At 45.1% G+C, this 20,776-nt stretch overlaps 1 protein-coding gene and 1 long non-coding RNA gene across 2 annotated transcripts in view; one reads left to right on the top strand and one right to left on the bottom strand.

Moving 5' to 3' along the window:
- LOC310837279 (uncharacterized protein) overlaps positions 1–19,195 on the bottom strand; it is a 31,452-nt gene extending 12,257 nt beyond the window's left edge. The window contains exon 1 of the mRNA XM_083723581.1: positions 18,364–19,195. Within this exon, the coding sequence (XP_083579707.1) occupies positions 18,364–18,525 (162 nt within the window). The 5' untranslated portion in view covers positions 18,526–19,195. The remainder of the gene's footprint in view (positions 1–18,363) is intronic.
- On the top strand, positions 2,544–14,710 carry LOC310838158. Its single transcript, XR_014560741.1, has 2 exons — positions 2,544–3,874; positions 13,060–14,710. It is a non-coding gene; the product is annotated as an uncharacterized lncRNA (long non-coding RNA).
- Positions 19,196–20,776: the final 1,581 nt, after the last annotated feature.

Raw genomic sequence — 20,776 nt, 5'->3', positions numbered from 1 at the left:
TCTATCTACAGCTATAATACACAACTATATACAGAGCTTAATGAGGTCTAAGCATAAATGAATGCTGAACCGCACTGAGTGCCTGCAGCTGCTCTTAGCAGCAACCTTATCTATACACATGATCTCTAACACTCAGTCTCTCTCTCTCCAACACACTGACTGACTGACTGACTCTTTGATGTGGTGCTGGAGCAGAATAAGTAGAGAGCAGAACACCGCCCCTCCTCTCTGGAAAATCACCATACTCATCAGGAGATTCTTGGATATGGGAGGGGTGAAATCTCCTCACTCCCTTGGACCCCTTCCTTGACACCAAGGGGAGCTCCTCCTCTTCTTCTTTTTTTAAATAATATTTATTGCTTTTAAAGATTACCGAAAAAGAAGAAAAGAGAAGATTTAAAGACAAAAGAAGAAAGAAAGAAAACAAAAAAGTGAAAAAACACCACAATACAATACAGTATACAAATAATATAAACCCCAACCCAATCCCATTAAACTAAACACATAAAAAAACTAAACAAAAACAGTTTAAAATACATCTCTCCTTTTCCATATTCTATCCTTCATTTCCTTGTTTCCTCGACTTCCTCACACCTCCCTTTTTGTATTCCAATTCTTCTAATTATTTCTGCAAATCCTTTCCATCTTTCTCTGTTTTTTATCGTCTTGTAGGTAACATATTTTTTAACCTTATTTCCCTTTAAGACTAAATTACTTATCTATTCTTAACTTCTTCTAACATTTCTACTAAATCCATATAATAACATTCCACGATTTTTCTAACAGTCATTAATTTTACAAAATTTCTAAATATAAGCTTTAGCTTCCCAATCTTCCTCCACCCTCTCCTCTCCCTGGTTTCGGATTCTGCCAGTCCTTTCCGTCAGATCCATATAGTCCATCAACCTGGAGATCTTATGTCTGAGGCTCTTAATTCTTTTCCAAGTCCCTTCTGCGGATCTTCTTCATATTCTTTGATGCTCAGGAGCAGATCTCGGGAAAACTCCAACCAAACAGAACTTTTATTCCTTCTGAACAGCTTAGCCAAATTTCCATACTTGAAACTAAGGTCCATAGGGTATTTCAGGACGTATTTCAGGATTCCTCCAAGTCCATAGGCCCCCATAACTTCAAGTTCCTCCAGGCCCAAACCCATGTCCCAGATGTCAGTTAGTCCCTGGATGAAGGGGTCTTTCCAGCTTTCGTTCTTCAGTCCAAGCCGGGCTCTGATCCTCAGAATGTGACTTTTTCTAGATTCAACCATAAAAGGCCTCAGTTTATAGTCGTCAGTTTGCTTCTGTAAGCCAGGGTCCCGTCCTCAAGCTCTGGTTTTTGCTAAAATCAATCATGCAGGGCCTCCATTTATAATCCTCAATTCGCCTCTGTAGAACTGAGGATCCTTCTTGAGCTACTTTAAGTTTCACAACGGCATCTTTCTCCTTTTTCTCCACCATTTGTCTTGCCAAGGTATATTCCTGTACCAAGTCCTGAGTTATTTCTATGTTGTTGCTTGCTTTTTGATTCAAGTTAGTCACTTTCTGTTCCCGGCTGTCAATTTTGAAGATCATGTCATCTACATTTTTATGCAGCTGTTCAAGTGAATGATTTATTCTGAATAATGCAGTCACAATAACTTCTCCTATCAGCATTTTAAATAGTCCAAGGTCAATCTCTGATTCTCAGAACCTTTATCTTACAGCTGGAGTTTACCCTGTTACACTCCTGTAACAGTTTCACATGCTCCCTCTAGAGGGGAGCAGTTTCAAATTGTATCAGTTCTTTCAGTTACAGAAACAGTTTTGATTTTCAGTTATTTTTCCTCCCTTTAATAGACTCAGAAGAGATCAATGGAAACAGTATCTTTCTAATTTTAAGTAACTGTCAAATCCGTTCTGTCAATGAACCTTCCCCGAACGTCATCAGGCAGACCGTCCCCAGGTTCAGAGCAGTGGTAGTTTGCTTTTCCCTCTCTCCTGCAGGTTCTCCCTGGGTCCACGACTTCCCCCCTCTTCTCCTGCTTCCAAGGGGGGTTTGATATTTTTAACCTGTGGAATTTTAATCCTTTGTCCAAAAACTTTCAAAGACTTTAGTTTGTAACGTCTTTGCTTCAGTCTATTTACAAAAGCGGAAGGCGGACTTCCTGTTTAGAGCCTTCCTGCTAGTTTGCCAAATTATAATATTTAAAGATCCAAATTTTCCAGTCTACTCACGGGTAGTTGTTTAAAGTCCAATTGTCCACAGGAAAAAGTCAGCGCTCTCCGGCAACAGCAATGCGGCTTCACTCCATGAAAGAAGCAGTCGATTCAAAGCACCGCGCCACTCACCCCACGTCGCTCCGGCTCCCCAAAACAGGGTTTCCCCACGAGTAGGGGAGGCGCAAAAGGTGCCAGCCGAATCCCAAGTTCACAGGCTTCTCCCGCCTGTGATTTCTATGGGTCTCCGCCTTCGCCGTGGCGGTCAGACCCTGCTTTTCATGGAGCAAGTTCCTCCCAATCGGAGGAGCTCCGCCATTGCAGGAGGCGCCAACCCAGAAGTCCCAAGGGGAGCTCCTCTTCTGGGGCTAAAAGCATTGCTGTGGAGGTTTCATTTTCGTCATGATTGCGAGGGAAGAAGGGAAGGTAAAAACCAGCACCCCCCAAACACAAAGAACTGAATGAAAATAGCCCTGTCTGAGCGATTAGCTACTGGAGAGCATAATGTGGGGTTTCGTTGTGATGCTCACAAACAGGTCCACAAGAGCACAGAAAAAAGATGAGTTTTAAAAGCAAAACCAAATGAACATTTAACATAGAGACCTTTTCATTCGGCTGGAAAATGCTATCAGTAAAAAGGTCTTCAATGGGTTATGCAAAGTTCAAGTAATGAGCGGCTGGAATACTGATCTACAAGACAAGGGTAGCCCATCATTTTGGCAGTGAAAGGCAGACCTGAAAATTCAACAGATTCAACACACACCTTGAGCATTCCAGATTCACACTCTCTCCCTGTTCATATAGCAACAAGTTGCCACTTACTTTGTACATTTAGTGTATGTGATCTTCATTACTTTAATACATATATATCTGTATGCAAATTTAAGTACAAACACTAAAACATCATTCCATGCATTTACAACTGATTTCCCCCTTTAGGAGTTTCTTGATGTAAGTAGTGAACCCTGAGTGGAAAACTCCATACATTTATATCGTTTCCCCCATGTTAATTTGTTAATGAATGTTAAGGTCTCCACTCCCTCTGAAGCCCTTTCCCCATTCAATAAACCCGTAGTTTTCATGGTGTGTGTGTTAGCTGATGTCTTCTAAGGTGTTCATTTTTACTGAAGCTCTTTCCACAATCCACACATTTAAATGGTTTCTCACCTGTGTGAGTTCGTTGACGTATTCTAAGTTTCCCACTTTCACTGAAGCTTTTTCCACATTCAATACATTTAAATGGTTTCTCCCCCGTATGAGTTCGTTGATGTATTCTAAGTGCTCCATTGTTACTGAAGCTTTTTCCACATTCAATACATTTAAATGTTTTCTCCCCCGTGTGAGTTCGTTGATGTCTTCTAAGTGTTCCACTTTCACTGAAGCTTTTCCCACATTCAGTACATTTAAATGGTTTCTCCCCCGTGTGAGTTCGCCAATGTATTCTAAGTGCTTCATCTTTACTGAAGCTCTTTCCACACTCAAAACATTTAAATGGTTTCTCCCCTGTGTGAGTTCGCCAATGTTCTGTAAGTTTATCTTTCCGGTTGAAGTTCTTTCCACATGCCATACATTCAAATGGTTTCTCCCCCTGTGAGTTTGTTGATGTATTCTAAGTGCTTGACTATGACTAAAGCTCGTTCCACACTTCATACATTCAAATAGTTTCTCTCCTTTGTGAGTTTGTTGATGTATCCTCAGACTTCCACTGTGATAAAAGCATATCCATACATTTAAACTGTTTCTTTGTTCTTCCCAATGAATTCACAGGGGGCTCCATAGAATTCTGACCTTCATCTTCCTCACCTGTTTGGGAGTCTGGGAGGAAAGAGAATCCTGTTAGACTTTAAAGAAAAACAAAAAAGGAACTGAATACCTGTCAATCCCAACATGCACTGCCTCTCATTTTAACACCGTCTCCATTCTCCACTGTCCTCTCTAGGTTCCAAATTTTTTGGAAAGCAGATGAGATAATGGCAAGAGCAACACATGATCACTGCATTCACACTTAATAAAGCACCATCATTTTATAATCTGACCAAACTGCGAGAGGCAGTGGAAGACAGAAGTGCCTGGCGTGCTCTGGTCCATGGGGTCACGAAGATTCAGACACGACTAAACGACTAAACAACAAAATGGTGGAATTGGCTTATTAGCCACATCTCTGTATTTTTCTTTCTCAATTGAAGAAATGATCTCAGGTTCGAGTAACAGTGTCTCCTTTGTGAAATAAATAAAACTTAAGTGCTACATTTAACTGTAAAAATATTGCAATATATTGGAACCTAAGAAGAGCCTGCTGGATCAGGCAAAGGCCCACCTAGTCCAGCATCCTCTTCTCACAGAGGCCAACCAGATGCCTGTGGGAAACCAGCAAGCAGGACTGGAGCACAAGAGTCTTCTCTGCCTGTGCTTTCCAGAAACTAGTATCAAGAAGCATTATTGCCTAGACCACGAGGGCAGAGCAGAGACGTCAGTCTTATCCTTTTCTTCAAGCTATCCGAGTTGCTGGCCGTCACTCTCTCCTGTAGGATGGATTCCATAGATGAACTACGCTTCTGTTTATTCATCTTTGCAGCCCTTAAAGGCTGATAAATGTATTATGGCCTCATCTTTTGTGGGCTGCAGTCAGACAAAGTGGAATTTTGAGCAGGATACGTGGTGCCACAGGGACGTGGGGACAGGTGAGGCTGCTGATCCCTTATTTTCAAATCTGAGAGTTGACCGCTAAGTTGACTGCTAAGCTTTTGTGGGCAGCAGTCTGGGAAAGTGGATTCTTGACTAGGAAAGCTGGTGCCACTATAAACTTGTGAGTCTCTTTGTTGGCTTTCTGTACTTATTTTGAACCAAGGTTGTACCACAGCATCTCCATGGAAGCTTAGGGACAGACAAGATTACAGAGCGCTATAAATTCTTATCCCACCCACTCACTCACTTTCACAAACAACCCCAGTCTGTAAGATTGGCAAGTTTACACAATTTGCCTATAATACCAGAAACTTGGGGACTTTATATGCCCAGTCCTAAGTGTAGAGCCACAGGAATCGTGTATCATGATAATGGGTCCTTTGTCCCTTAAGCCCACCCAACTGGGAAGGTGCATGCATTTATTGTTTTTTGATGCTGGTGGGATGTATCATTCTGACCCTGGCCATAAAAAATAAAGGTAATAGAAACAATTTAAATATATGAATTATATTTTTATTTATTTATTTGTTTATTAAGCTTTTACAAAATACATTAAACAGAGAAAAAAAAACAACACTCACTTTAACAGACAATTATAAATAATTATGGGAAGCATTTCCATTCCCCTTCACCCATTTTTCAGGATTGGTGTGCAACATCATTATCATCAATTATTCCTGCTGGGGAAATAACACCTAAGATTTCAAAGCCTGGAGGAAGAAAATCTGCTCCCGCTACTTTAGGAAAAGGATTCAAAACACAAAGAGCTGCTTTGGAGAAGGCCTCACTCTTTCCTTCTTCCTTTCAGGAACTTCCTTCCATTTGTCTCCTCTCCATCTTTTCCTCTTTCTCCCTCCACCACCCATCTATCCCTGTCCCCATCTCCTCTCCCCTGGAACTCACCAGATTTCTCCAAGGGTCCTGGGAGGGAATGCTCAGAGGTTGTGGGGAGGAATGCGGGAGACAGCCTGACCAGGTCAACCGTCCATCTTCCTCCTTCCATCCTGGCCAGGGTTGCAGGTTCAGTCTCAGCTAGGTTTGCAGGTTCAGCTTCCTGAGGAGCGCAGAAGCCAGAGCAAGTTGCAGCTTCCTGGGAGGGAGGGAAGAAGAAGCCAAGGCTGTCTGAGAGCCCCTGCAGGGATTCTCCTGCCCAAGACATTCTGTTGCCCCTGAAGAAGCCCCAACTGGACACCCCCTTCCCAAGAGCCCCCACCCATTTTCAAACACCTTTGGCCATTCCTTTCAGCTGCCTGTCCCACCTCCCTTCCTAAGGCTGGCATGGTATGCACATTAGTGGCCTGAGAGTAGATCCCATAGACCAAGCAAAGTTTGAAGTTAGCTTAATATCCCGGCTTGTTCCAAAGCTGGCAGCTGTAGTTTCCTGGTTTGGGCAAAATGGAAAGTTTGTTAGTTATGGCTCATAAGAGACTGCCTGGTTTCATCACAGTTCACCCTCAGGGCCGGCCCAATCTTGAGGTAAGCTGGGACAATTAGGTCAGGAGGCAGATGCCGGGAGATACGGGACTAGCACATTTCCAGCTCCCCTGTTTGTTAGCCTCGCTGCCAGTGCAGGACCACAGCTGGTAAATTCGTGCAACTACCCATGCAGAGTCCTTCTCTTTTGCCCTCTCTCACTAAAGGTTGGGTGGGGGTCCTTCCTGGAGTGATGCATTCTGGTTGTGGGGGCCAGGAGACTGCGGTGGCAACTAGAGTTTTTTGTTTTAAACTTGGATCAACTTAGGTTTTATCATAACTTTGCTGCAGCAACGCATCAAAAACTGTTCCTATTTGTAACCCAGCTTTTCAGGCTGTGATTCAGTCATCTGAACCTGGCCATTATCATAATAAATCTTACAACAACTTGGGAAGATAGGCCAGTGTTATTCTATTTGCACTACACATGGCAGTGCTGAGGCTGCAAGACGTGCCAAGATTTTTACCACAGCAGGGAGTGTTGAAATGTTGCCAGCCTGAGAGCTGTGCCAGCCTCCCGGTGCACTCCAAAGGCGAAACATTCCGATGGTCACTCTCTGGCTGCCGTTCAGGAATCTTCCTCTCAGTCCAGGTGACCGGTCAAATAAGCAGCCTCTCTCTCATAAGGAAGCATACGAATTTCCCAAGCCAACATCAGAGGGAAAAGGCAGTCTCGTAGTTTCATTACTACATTTTATTTACTGCAAAACAACAAACACAAAGGACTGCATGTCTGAGCAGTCAAGCCCTGGGTTTTGCCACACACCCAGCTTTCTCCTGAGAGTCGAAGAGACTCAAGACTCCTCCTCCCAGCACACAGTGAGAGTCACGCTGAGAACAGAATCTCACATCCCTTCTCACGCTGTGCCAACTCACATGATGTAATCAGCATCTGCTGTTTCCTGCCAGCATGGCATAGGTGGGGGCTAAAATCCCAATAGGGAGCTGTGACGTTAACATATATGAGAGTGCTGGAGGTGAAATAGTTAAACAGGTTGCCCAGTCAGGACCCAGGGGGGTGGAGTCAGTGGGACTATAAAAAGAGCTCAGGGAGGGGCAAAGGGGGAGTTCGTTGAGACGTTTGTTGGGGAGTTTGCTGGGAGTTGGGTGGTTGATTGGCGTGGGAGGGGGTTGGAATAGAGTCTGTGGGGAGGTTGAGTTAGTGTAGCAAAATAAGCTGAGTCAGGAACAGTTAGGAGCTGGGAAGACAAGTCAATATCTGAGAGGTGGTTTTGTGAGTGAGAGCAGGTAGCAGAAGTTATAGGTCTGGATAGGCACCCCATGAATGTAATTGACCGATACAGTTTATGAAACCATACGCATGTTAAACTGCAATAAATAAACAGAAGTTTATGTTTCAATTTAACCCTGACTGGACTCCATATTGTCCCAGGTAGGGCATGGGTGCTGGCAGCGAGAAATAAATTGGTGGCACAGGGATCAATAGACAGTGAAAGGCCCGGGGACCCTGTGTGATCGCCACAGGAGCAAACAGCATTTTGGAAATGGAGGCAATTTAGACGGGGAAAACAGGAAATTTAGACGAGGAAAACGGGGGTTGGTGGAGGGGCAACTCTTCAGGCGTAGCTCCAGCTCTGATATAATTGCCAACCTCCCATGTATAGTAAAGTTTGCTCTAACAAGCCTTTTTAAAGTGGATAAGAGAGAATGCAGAGAGGAGGAATATTCACCACCATAACTAAACAGAACCTCCATGTCTAGAGGCACAGGACCTGTGACCATGAGATGCTGGAGACCCAGGTGAGAGGAGGGCACTTACCTTTCCCAGAAGCCCCTCGATGTCTTGCAGCTGCAGCAGGAAGTCCATCAGCGAGGGCCGCCACCTGGGCGCAGGTCTCTGGCCTGCCTCCCTTGACCCAGCTCTGCATTTCCGCAGGCAGGATGGTCAGGAACTGCTCCAGGACCAGCAGCTCCACCATCTCTTCCTTGGTGCGCCTCTCTGGCTTCAGAAAGCTGGGATGATGCCACCCTGCAGCCATAGCTGTCAACTTTCAGATTTCAAAATACAGGATCAGCTGACTCGAAAATAAGGGATCAGCAGCCTCACCTGTCCCAGGGACAGTCTACAGGATATCTAACAATCCGGGATAGCAGCGGGAAATGGCACTGGAATAAGGGAATTTCCGGCAAAAAAAGGGAAGGTTGACAGCTATGCCTGCAGCCCGAATGGGTAGCTGGAGGAGGCAGTCCAGTTCCCAGCTCTACTGGTTGGGATCATGCAATCACTTAGCTCCAGCCACCGACCTTTCCAAACCCTCCAACATTTCTCTGATGAAAATAGGAACATCCCATTCCATAAATATAATTTTCCTATTTATACACCGCATATCTTATTACGTTGTCCCAGCCACTCTGGGCAGTTTCCAACATATATAAAAAACATAATAAAACATTAAACATTAAAAAACGTTCCCATAGAGGATTGCCTTCAGAGGGCCGGGGGTTGGATAACTCCATTCCCTCCAACATTTCTTCAATGAAAACAGGGACACCCTAAGGAAAAGCGTGACATTCTGAGATCAAATCAGAAACCAGGACGGCTTCTCTAATTCTAAACAGTGGCACTTGGAGGGTTTCTCTTTCCCTGCTTTTTCTTTCGCTGCCTCTAGTCTCCTGCATCCATTTAGCAGAGGGGAGAGGTTTTGGCCTTCATACTTCTCCGCCCCCCACCCCACCCCCAATATAACCAAGAACACCAGGAGACACACACACACCATTTTGGAGTGAGGACCAAAAAAATAAAATCCTTTTATTATTTTATTATTTTTGCAGTTCAATCTACTGTATCTATAAATTTTATTGTTTATAGCCAATGGCCACCACAATACAATATGAGCACAAATCACACAGCTGCAAAACAAAAGACACTGCATGCACCAGATCAGGATAAATCTATAGTGTCCAAAATTTATTCTCACATTTGTTTCAATGGGAAGGATATAGGGCAGCAGAGTCCAGGTGGTGGGGTCCAGATTAGAGTTCCTATCATCCTTGACTGTCATCCCTGCTGGCTGAAGCGGATGGGAACTGGACAACAACATCTGGGGACACCTCAATGACTATTCTGTGATATACAGAATCTTCAAAGGATTAAGGCACTGATCCAGAAGACAATGAACTGAGAAGAGGCCCCATTGAATTATCTTGGAGCAACTGTAACTGTAGTTTGTTAGTGTGATCTGTCTGAAGTGAAACAGATCACTATATAATAATAATTATTTATTATTTATACCCCACCCATCTGGCTGAGTTTCCCCAGCCACTCTGGGTGGCTCCCAATCAAGTGTTAAAAACAGTACAGCATTAAATATTAAAAACTTCCCTAAACAGGGCTGCCTTCAGATGTCTTTTAAAGATAGGATAGCTGCTTATTTCCTTCACATCTGAAGGGAGGGTGTTTCACAGGGTGGGGGCCACTACCGAGAAGGCCCTCTGTCTGGTTCCCTGTAACCTCACTTCTCGCAATGAGGGAACTGCCAGAAGGCCCTTGGCGCTGGATCTCAGCGTCTGGGCTGAATGATGGGGGTGGAGATGTTCCTTCAGGTATACAGGACCGAGGCCATTTAAGGCTTTAAAGGTCAGCACCAACACTTTGAATTGTGCTAGGAAACATACTGGGAGCCAATGCAGATCTCTCAGGACTGGTGTTATGTGGTCCTTGCAGCCACTAAATGTTAACAAGCAGAAACCTGTGCAGGAATAGAGACAATCCTGCTGATGTGAAAGAAAAATGTTTCATAATAAACTATAAGAGATTTCAAGTGAGAACACGCGCGTTTGAATCAGCAGAATATTGTACAGTGGTACCTCGGGTTACATACAACTTCAGGTTACAGACTCCTCTTCTATTCTTCTCAGTTATATGATTATGAAAGTAAAGTTCTTTTGAATAGCAAGAGTCTGGCCACTGTATAGTCTGTAAAAAGGAACTATCAACTAGAATAGCTATTTGGCTTCCTAGCTATAAACTACTCTGTTACTTTGGATATCATAAAAATTCAGACAGACAGACGTTAATGTTGTATACAGTGTAAGGCTGGGGAATTGAGAGGTGGGGAGAGTGAGCGGGGGGAGGGGTAGTACACTTTCATTATTTTACGAAGTTCATATGCAAGGTGTTTGTGTCAGTGTGACATGGGTATCTTCTCTTCCTATTCATTTATTAGCTTTCATTGGCAGTGAGAAAGATAGAGGGCCCCAGGGCACAGTTGGTTGCCTTCAGTTGACTGCAGTAAAGGTGGCGGAGGCTGAACCATTTTGAGGACGTGAGTTGCAATTTGAAGAAGACGTGAGTTGCAATTTGACATCATCTGGAGGGACCACAGGTTACCCAACAGGTCCGTTTTCAGCGCCTTGACCTCCTCCTGGCGCAGCTGCCCCTGGAACTCTTCGTACTGAATGTGCTTTTGTCCTGTGGTGCCTCTGCAGGTGGGCCTTCTTCAGGACGGAGAGGGCCTCACCACAAATGAGGCACACAGGCATGCCTTTCAGCTCCACAAAGAATTTGTCGTGTGTCCATCTTTTTTGAAAATGTGGCACTCCAAATCTATCTTCCTCTTCTTGTGTACACATTGATTGTGTCCAGAAACAGACAATTAGGCAGACGGAGTTGTTCTCATATAGGAGTCCTATGCTGCCTATAGCCAGCCCTGGTCAGCAAAGTGTCTGCAGCTCTTTGAGCCATTGAAGTTTCTGAGCCACAGGTACAGTGTGTTAAACTAACTCCTACGCAATGTGGCACCAGACTGCTTTCTTTTTTTTTGTAGTTATCTGTTTGTTTTAAATTCTGTAGCTTAAATTCTCTTGATGCTTCTTTTTTTGAGAAGGGCCTCTTACGCTCACAAAGCAATGATTTTCAGTGCAGCTTCATAACACTGATTGTGCCCTCACACTGCCCCTTTTTGTGTGGGGATTTGGATCCAGAAAAGGAGCAGACAGGGAAAGGTTAAGCAGAATCCCACCCACCCCCCGCGCCACCCTTAGGTGTGCTCAGTCTTCACCTGCTTCATGACTCCACCTTGCATGAGAAGGCAGGATGGAGCTTCAGGAAACAGGAAGTGGTCCTTCAACCAGCCAGGACATCTCACCACCACAGACAGATCCAGTCTCCTGAGTGGCCCTGGGATGGTAGAGAGAAGAGGGGAAGGGGCCAGGGACAGAAAGAATGGCAGGGCTCCAGATGCTCCCTTGGACCCCTCCCCTGACATCAAGGGGAGCTCCACTTCTGGGGCTGAAAGCATTGGGGTGGTTTGATTTTATCAGTATTGCAAGGAAGCATAGAAGGAAAGGTAAAAAAAAACCTATGCGGTTTATTAAAGTATCTGTGGTTTTTCGCCTGTGTGAGTTCGTTGATGTATTCTAAGGTATCCATTTTGACTGTAGCTCTTTCCACATTCAATACATTTAAATGGTTTCTCCCCCGTGTGAGTTCGTTGATGTCTTCTAAGGCATCCATTTTGACTGTAGCTCTTTCCACATTCAATACATTTATATGGTTTTTCCCCTGTGTGAGTTCGTTGGTGTATTCTAAGTGATCCACTATCACTGAAACTCTTTCCACATTCCATACATTTAAATGGTTTCTCCCCCATGTGAGTTCGTTGGTGTATTCTAAGTGATCCACTATCACTGAAGCTCTTTCCACATTCAATACATTTAAATGGTTTCTCCCCCTTGTGAGTTTGTTGATGTCTTCTAAGTACCCCACTTCGACTGAAGAGCTTTCCACAATCCAAACATTCAAATGGTTTCTCCCCCGTGTGAGTTCGTTGGTGTCTTCTAAGTGCTTCATTTTGACTGTAGCTCTTTCCACATTCCATACACTGAAATGGTTTCTCCCCCGTGTGAGTTCGCTGGTGTCTTCTAAGTGATCCACTATCAATGAAACTCTTTCCACATTCAATACATTGAAATGGTTTCTCCCCTGTATGAATTCGTCGGTGTACTCTAAGTGCTCCACTTTTGCTGAAACTCTTTCCACATTCAATACATTTAATTGGTTTCTCCCCTGTGTGAGTTCGCTGATGTATTCTAAGGTATCCATTTTCACTGTAGCTCTTTCCACATTCAATACATTTATATGGTTTCTCCCCTGTGTGAGTTCGTTGATGTATTCTAAGGGTTCCACTTGTACTGTAGCTCTTTCCACATTCAATACATTTAAATGGTTTCTCCCCCGTGTGAGTTTGTTGATGTCTTGTAAGGTGTCCATTTTGACTGTAGCTCTTTCCACATTCAATACATTTATATGGTTTTTCCCCTGTGTGAGTTCGTTGGTGTATTCTAAGTGATCCACTATCACTGAAGCTCTTTCCACATTCAAAACATTTAAATGGTTTCTCCCCTGTATGAATTCGTAGGTGTACTCTAAGTGCTCCACTTTTGCTGAAACTCTTTCCACATTCAATACATTTAATTGGTTTCTCCCCCGTGTGAGTTTGTTGATGTATTCTAAGGTATCCATTTTCACTGTAGCTATTTCCACATTCAATACATTTATATGGTTTCTCCCCTGTGTGAGTTCGTTCATGTCTTCTAAGTGTTTCATTAAGACTGAAGCTCTTTTCACATACAGTACATTTAAATGGTTTCTCCCCTGTGTGAGTTCGTTGGTGTCTTCTAAGTTTTCCACTGTCACTGAAGCTCTTTCCACATTCAAAACATTCAAATCGTTTATCTCCTTTGTGAGTTTGTTGTATCCTCACTTTTTTTGTTTTTCCCCATAAATTCACAGGTGGCTCCATAGAATTCTGACTTTCATCTTCCTCATCTGTTTGGGAGTCTGGGAGGAAAGAGAATCCTGTTAGACTTTCAAGAAAGACAAAAAGGGAACTGAACACCTGTCAATCCCAACCTGCACCTTCTCTCGTTGTAACATCTTCATTCTCCACTGTCCTCCCTAGGTTCCAAATTTTTTGCAAAGCTGATGAGACAGTGGCAAGAGCAAAACATGATCACTCTATTCAAACTTAATAAGGCAGCATCGTTTTATAATACAGATCTATGCTGGAACTGGTTTATTAGACACATCTCTATTTTTATTTCTCAAGCGAATGATCTCAGGCTCGAGTAACAGTGTCTCCTTTGTGAAATAAGTAAAACTTAAGTGCTACATTTAACTGTAAAAATATTGCAATATATTGGAACCTAAGAAGAGCCTGCTGGATCAGGCAAAGGCCCACCTAGTCCAGCATCCTCTTCTCACAGAGGCCAACCAGATGCCTGTGGGAAACCAGCAAGCAGGATTGGAGCACAAGAGTCTTCTCTGCCTTCCGGTGCTTTCCAGAAACTAGTATCCAGAAGCATTATTGCTTAGACCACAAGGGCAGAGCAGGGACGTCAGTCTTATCCTTTTTTTCAAGCTATCCGAGTTGCTGGCTCTCACTGTCTCCTGTAGGATGGATTCCATAGATGAACTACGCTTCTGTTGATTCATCTTTTGCAGCCCTTAAAGGCAGCTAAATGTATTATGGCCTAAGCTTTTGTGGGCTGCAGTCTGACAAAGTGGACTCTTGACCAGGAAAGCTGGTGCCACTATAAACCTCTGAGTCTCTTTGTTGGCTTTGTGTACTTATTTTGAAATTTGCACCAAGGTTGTACCACAGTATCTCCATGGAAGCTTAGGGACAGACAAAATTACAGGGTGTCAGCTCTGTGAATCTCAAGCCTCTCGTGGCTCCGCTGACAGAGCCTGAGAACGCAAGAGATGTGATTAGGTTGGAATGTGAAGCAGGGGAGGAGCAGCCAAGCTGCAGCAGGAGCAAAGAACAAAGAGCAGGAAGAGGAGGTGCCGTGGGGGGGCACAGACTGTTATCTCCAGTTTGAGCTCTGACACAGAGACCCTGGAAATAGCCTGTCCAAAAAATTGTAGGCTCGAGAGAATCTGCAAGAGGGGAAAAGAAAGCGAAAGTGGGGGCTTCTTTGCTGGAGGACTCGGCAACTGCAAGCTGGGATGAACAGGCCGAAGACTGAGCTCCACAGTGATTTGTGAGTTTGAGATAATTACTACTGGAGTTGTCTCACGTCTGTGCAGGAGAACCAAGCCATTACACAGGGGCACTAAAATTATTATCCCACTCACTCACTCTCACAAACAACCCCAGTCTGTAAGATTGGCAATTTTACACAATTTACTTATAATACCAGACGCTCTTGGACTTTATATGCCCAATCCTAAGTGTAGAGCCTCCAGCCCCAGGAATTGTGTATCATGATAACGGGTCCTTTGTCCCTTAAGCCCACCAAACTGGGGAGGTGCATGCATCTATTGTGTTTTGATGCTGGTGGAATGTATCATTCTGACCCTGTCTATAACAAATAAGAGTAATAGAAACAATTTATGTACATTAATTATAAATAATTATGGGAAACATTTCCATCCCACTTCACCGATTTTTCAGGATTGCTGTGCAACATCATTACCATCAATTATTCCTGCCGTGGAAATAACACCTAAGATTTCAAAGCCTGGAGGAAGAAAATCTGCCTCCACTACTTTAGGAAAAGTATTCAAGAAACAAAGAGCTGCTCCGGAGAAGGCCTCACCCCTTCCTTCTTCCTGTCAGGAATTTCCTTCCATTTGTCTCCTCTCCATCTTTTCCTCTTTCTCCCTCCACCATCCATCTATCCCTGTCCCCATCTCCTCTCCCCTGGAACTCACCAGATTTCTCCAAGGGTCCTGGGAGTGAATGCTCAGAGGTTGTGGGGAGGGATGCAGGAGACAGCCTGACCAGGTCAACCGTCCATCTTCCTCCTTTCATCCTGGCCAGGGTAGCAGGTTCAGTCTCAGCTAGGTTTGCAGGTTCAGCTTCCTGAGGAGCGCAGAATCCAGAGCAAGTTGCAGCTTCCTGGGAGGGCAGAAGAAGAAGCAGCCAAGGGAGTCTGAGAGCCCCTGCAGGGATTCTCCTGCCCAAGACATTCTGCTGCCCCTGGAGAAGCCCCAATTGGGCACCCCCTTCCCAATATCCCCCACCCATTTTCAAACACCTTTGCCAATTCCTTTCACCTGCCTGTCCCACCTCCCTTCCTAAGGCTGGCACGGTAGACCCCATAGAAATTAAGAGTTAATCTACAAAGGACTGCTCTGAATACATGGGTGGCCCTTGCATGGAGAAGAAAGAATATTCACCACCATAGCTAAACAGAACCTCAATGTCTAGAGGCAGTGGACCTGTGACCTCCAGGTGCTTGAAACCCGGATGAGAGGAGGGCACTTACCATTCCAAGAAGTCCCTCAGTGTCTGGGAGCAGGGTCTGGTCTGCTCCCCCTGCTCTCCCACTGGGCCACCGACGGGCATCCGCAGCTCCCCTGAAGGAGAGGACACCATTGCTGGAGTGGGGAGGACTGGGAGCCTGTGGGGTTTCCCACTTTGAACGAGGGGGGTGCATCGTCTTCAGGAAATCATGCTTCTGGGCATCCCAGTGCTGCTGCGGCTGCCCCTCCTCTGCCTCCTGCTTAATTTGACATAAATCTGCCCGAGGCAGAAGATCCCTGATGATCCCAACTTGGCCGGCAGGAGGTTTATTTCCTTTGCACTCCAGTCTCTCCCTTTGAATGGGTCTCCTGGGTCTCTGCTCTTCCATTTTTACGCCACCCTCCTGGAAAAGAAATAAACACAAAGTAAAATAAAACCCAAGAATGAAAACAAAAGCACATTTTTTAACCACTGGCCAGTTTTTGAAATATATTATTACTCTTTCTATTTCTAATGTTCAGGATGTGAATGACAATCATTATGTCACCCAAACAACTCCACCCAGGGAGGAGGGGAAGTTATCCAAAGACTGGGGAAAACATCAAGGTTTATGGAAGTACAAATAATATGTTTTTTTGGGGGGGGGGACCAAGGCAGTGGGAGGGAAATCCAAAAACAACCCAGTGAGAGGACTGAGCATGTTCAGTGGACAGGGAATGCTGATCCTGGCTGCAACTTCTAGCATGTTGGAAAAGAAACAACAGATCTTTGTATATGATTAAGGCTGCAACAGACCCACCTAACATTTAAAGTACATGGCTTCACCCAAGAAATCCTGCGAGCTGCAGTTTGTTAGGGGTGTTGAGAACTGTAGCAATAAACTACAGGTCCCGTGGTTCTCTGGGGGAAGCCACATGCTTTAAATGTATTGTATCCGCACAGCCTAAGAAACAAACTGACAAAATGAATATTGACCAAAAAATCAAGCAACCCACTCCAAAATATTTTATATTTGATGGTCACAAACTCTCTTGACTGAAGACATTCTAACTTGCAGTCGACTGGCTGCATATGGCTTGCCAAGCCTCAGGGTGTGTCCTGCTAGTCCCTGCCGTTTCCATCTCCTGATCTGATCATAGGATGAAGATCTCTGTCTGTTCTGGAGAGAAAGATGCCTAAGGGGCCCTTGGAGAGATCTTTTAAACTCCAATTTCACCACAAAGCAGCACAGTGCTGAAATGGGGTAAAAGCCCTGCTCTGGAAATAAATGATCCCTCTGGCTGCTCTTTAAAGAGGATTTCTAAAGAACAATCTGAAGGGTCTTTTTTCCACAGATCTCCTTGCTAATTCAGCAGAGTCTTCTTGTGCTCTTATTTCTCCTCCATCCCAGCACTGGGGTTGGAAGGTCTAAACATGCTGATTGTGTTTGCAAGACTTGTATGTATGCTAGATGGCATGTCTGGTGAGTGTGTGCAGCACCTCTGGCGTGTGTGCATGTGACTTTATGGTCTGAATCTCTTTTCTGTGTGCATGCATGTGCATACATTGGCCACAAAGCTCACTGGAATGTGGCCTCCAGAATCAATGCAGCTTTAAGCCCATAAATGTTCCTCCTGCTCTATCAGAAAGAACAATCAAATCTGAGACTATCAGGAGGAGAGAACTGGATCTACAGAGTTAATGTTCTCAACATCCTACGGACACAAACTGCAATGAGATTTCCCTTTAATTGCTTTGAGAATTTTTCCCTTAAAAATATGAAGCAGTATATAAATGAAATGAGTAATAATCTGAACATGAATAGCTAATTTCAATTTTGCCTTCCTCAGTCTTTTACAATACTGTCTTCAACATATTTATTATCATTAATTCATTTCCATGTGCCACACTTCTTAAGAATCCTCCTTTCCTCTGCATTCTCAAAACTGTCACCCACTTCAACTCTCAGCCTTCATCTCAAAACTCAGCTGTATTACTGAGGTGGAAATAAAACCTTTAATGAAACAGGCTTAAGCCTCTCTCGCTGATTTACACGCAGACACAAGAGGTCACTAACTTTGATAGCTTGGGAAAAGATCAGATGTGTTCTCCGGGAAATAGATCTATTAGATGTTTTATTAGCCTTGACAGAACAACAGAACCTCCATGTGTAGGCACAGTGTACCTTGATGTGAGGAAGGCAAAAGAAGCCATTTCCTTGCAAAATGAATCTGATGGACATCATTGCCACAAGATGCGGTGATGGTGGTGGTGGCAAAGAGAGCTTTAAAAGGCGATCAGACCAATTCACGAAGGAGGGCAATAGGTTTATCAATGGCACTGGCAGAGGAAGGGGGGGGCAGGAGGGGCTGGAGAGTGAGAGGGACACCTCCCTGTTGCACTGCTCTTCCATTCCCCCCCCCCCCGCTTCCCCTTCCCTCTCCGCCGTGGGGAGGACCGTGGAAGAGGACGGGGCTCCCTGCTGAGGGACAGGGAGAGGGGCGGCAAAAGCCCCAGCTACGCCGCTGATCCGTGAGCGACTATATGCATCGTCCACCGGGAAGCAGCAGCTGCCTTGGACCCCTCATTCTGCCCCTTGAGCTCAGGACTGAAGGGAGCAGCTCCCCAGGGTCTCCGGCAGGGTCCGTGCCAGCCTGAGCCAGAGATGTTTGCCCCTGTGCCCTCCTGCAGATGCCCTGCCCCTCAGCTGCGCCCCTTCCCCTCCCTGTCCGGTTGGGGGGGGCGCCCTGGCTCCGCTCGGGGCCTGATCCTGCCAGGCCCACCTGCTCTCCCCCTCCTGCCCCTCCCGCCTCCTGCACCTCGGACTCCTCGCTCCGTCCCTGCACCGGAATCCGGCTCCTCTCCGGGGAAACTCGCCAGGCCACGGGGCCGCTGATCCTCCGCTCTCCTCGGCGGGGACAGGAAAGTGCAGCCGCTCTCGAGTCCCCCTGGCTGGCCCCGTTTCCTGCCTCTCTGGGCATCGGAGCTCGCTGGCTGTGGGTTGGGCCCTGGGAGGCTGCGAGGCTGGATGCGCCCCCTTGCAAGGCGAGGGCTGCGAGACCGCCCTGCTATTTCCCCTGCCCTGGAATTTGCAGCCCGCTGCTTCTGATCCTGGAGGTTCTGCTCTTAGCTGTCGGGGCAAATGGATTAGCCCGATGAGATCTGGTCCATTCCTTGCTCTGGAGCAGCAGGGAACAAGCTTTTTGCACCCTTCTCTAGGGAAGTTCACATGCCGCCATCTGTGTCCCCGTGTACACAAATCACTGAGTTGTCTTACTGTCTTAACTCAGTCGGTAGAGCGTGAGGTGCTTTATCTCAAGGTTGTGAGTTCGAGTCCCATGTAAGAAAAAGCGGAAATAAAGTGTAATGTTACCTTGAAATTGTGTACACAATTGTCCGATGGTTTTTAGAGAAGCCCAAAAACTTCCCCTTTCTATACCCTTTCGTTGTCATCAAGCAGTTGGTCCCTCACTTTTCCCGCCCCAACCTGGCCACAGTGATCCATGCGACGGTCACCTCCAGGCTTGACTACTGTAATTCGCTCTACGCGGGGCTGCCCTTGAAGCTGTCCCAGAAACTCCAGCGGGTGCAGAATGCTGCAGCCAGGCTCCTCACGGGGTCTCTGCCATGGGAGCATATTCACCCAGTGCTTTTCAAGCTGCACTGGCTCCCGGTGGAGTACAAGGTCAGATTTAAGGTGCTGCTGAGGCATCTAATCATAAGCCTGCTTTTTTATCAGAGCTTATATATTTCGATCAGGGCCTGTATATTAAAAAGAGCTTAAAGATTTTCAAATGTTTCATGCCAGGCAGAAGACTAAAAAACCTTGGCAAGATGTTTTTCCTCCTAGACAAGGGGGCCCCCTGATTTATAGCAGAAAACAATTCTCAAAGTCGTAAAAAGGGAATTACAGGCTGAGAGCGAGGACACTGACCCTACATATTACAGAAGATAAAAAAGGCTGAGAAAACATAATTAGGAGTGGGTAAATAGTAAAATAACACCATGTGCCTCCCATTAAAACTTGAGCCATATTTTCCTAAGGTTGAAAGGTCAAGAGCAAATTGAAAAGCAACTGGTCTGGCTGGCAGAAAGAGAGCATTTTTGGGAAGTCTTTTCTAAAGCTGTTTCTCTCTTAAACTGAGATCCTTTTAAGATTTCTTTTCCTTTTAAAAGGTTATTTATGTATTAAATATATTAGCTTAAATGTAATTATGCAAAGGATCTAGAAAGAAAGAAATGTTAAATTCTTATTTCATAGAGTCATATTGCAATAGGAGACCAGAGGGGCAAATGAGCCCAGCCTCCTGCCAGACAGGAGACGCCATTGAGCACTCCTGATATATGGTTGTCAGGCCTTTTGTTTAGACACCTCCAAATGAAGGAGATCTTTCAATGTTGATGTGAACTCAAGATCCTTGAAGATAAAAATTTAAGATTAACCATCTGTTTTGGAAGGCAATAGGGCAAGGAGGGCAAGAGGTGAGCTGGTAATTAAGATTCCTTGTTGAGACACATGTAAGATATATTACTACTTATTTGTCATTTATAGATAGAAGAATATATAGCTTTTATTTTCCATAAAAGGACAGAAGGAAATGGGTGTATCTTTTGTGATTGGTTCTAGCAAACAGCCAATAGGAATTTCAACCAGGCTGATTGGACAGAGGCAGCCACAGGAGGAGCAAGGGGGCTGGATTAAGGAAATATAAGTGCTGGCCAGAATGGCAGGAGGCCAGGCCAGAGCTTGGTAACCATATACCACTGTGCCTCTCATTTATTTGTCTGACAAATAAATTACTATTTTAATTTCTCTATTGCTGCGTTGAATATTTCATTCCAGCTAAGCGTTAACCACAAGCAGGGTGCTACACTGCTTTTGACCTTTAAAGCCTTTCACAGCCTAGGACCCTCGTACCTACAGGACCGCCTCTCCCAGTATGCTCCACGGAGAGCCTCAAGGTCCATAAATAGCAACACCCTAGTGGTCCTGGGCCCTAAGGAAGTTAGATTGGCTTCAACCAGAGACAGGGCCTTTTCAACTATGGCTCCGGCCTTGTGGAACGCTCTGCCTCATGAGACCAGGGTCCTGCAGGATCTGATTTCTTTCCTCAGGGCTTGTTAGACAGAGTTGTTCCGCCTGGCCTTTGGCTTGGAGCTAAATTGATTCCCTCCCTCCCTTTCTTTTTTCTTTTCCTTTCTCTTCCTGCAATGAGGCTACATTTTAATATT

This window comes from Podarcis gaigeae, assembly GCF_964106915.1.
Source record: "Podarcis gaigeae genome assembly, chromosome: 2".
In the NCBI taxonomy this organism is placed as follows: Eukaryota; Metazoa; Chordata; class Lepidosauria; order Squamata; family Lacertidae; genus Podarcis; species Podarcis gaigeae.
The sequence above is the reverse complement of the archived record's forward strand: the minus strand, read 5'-3'. Positions and strand labels throughout refer to the sequence as shown.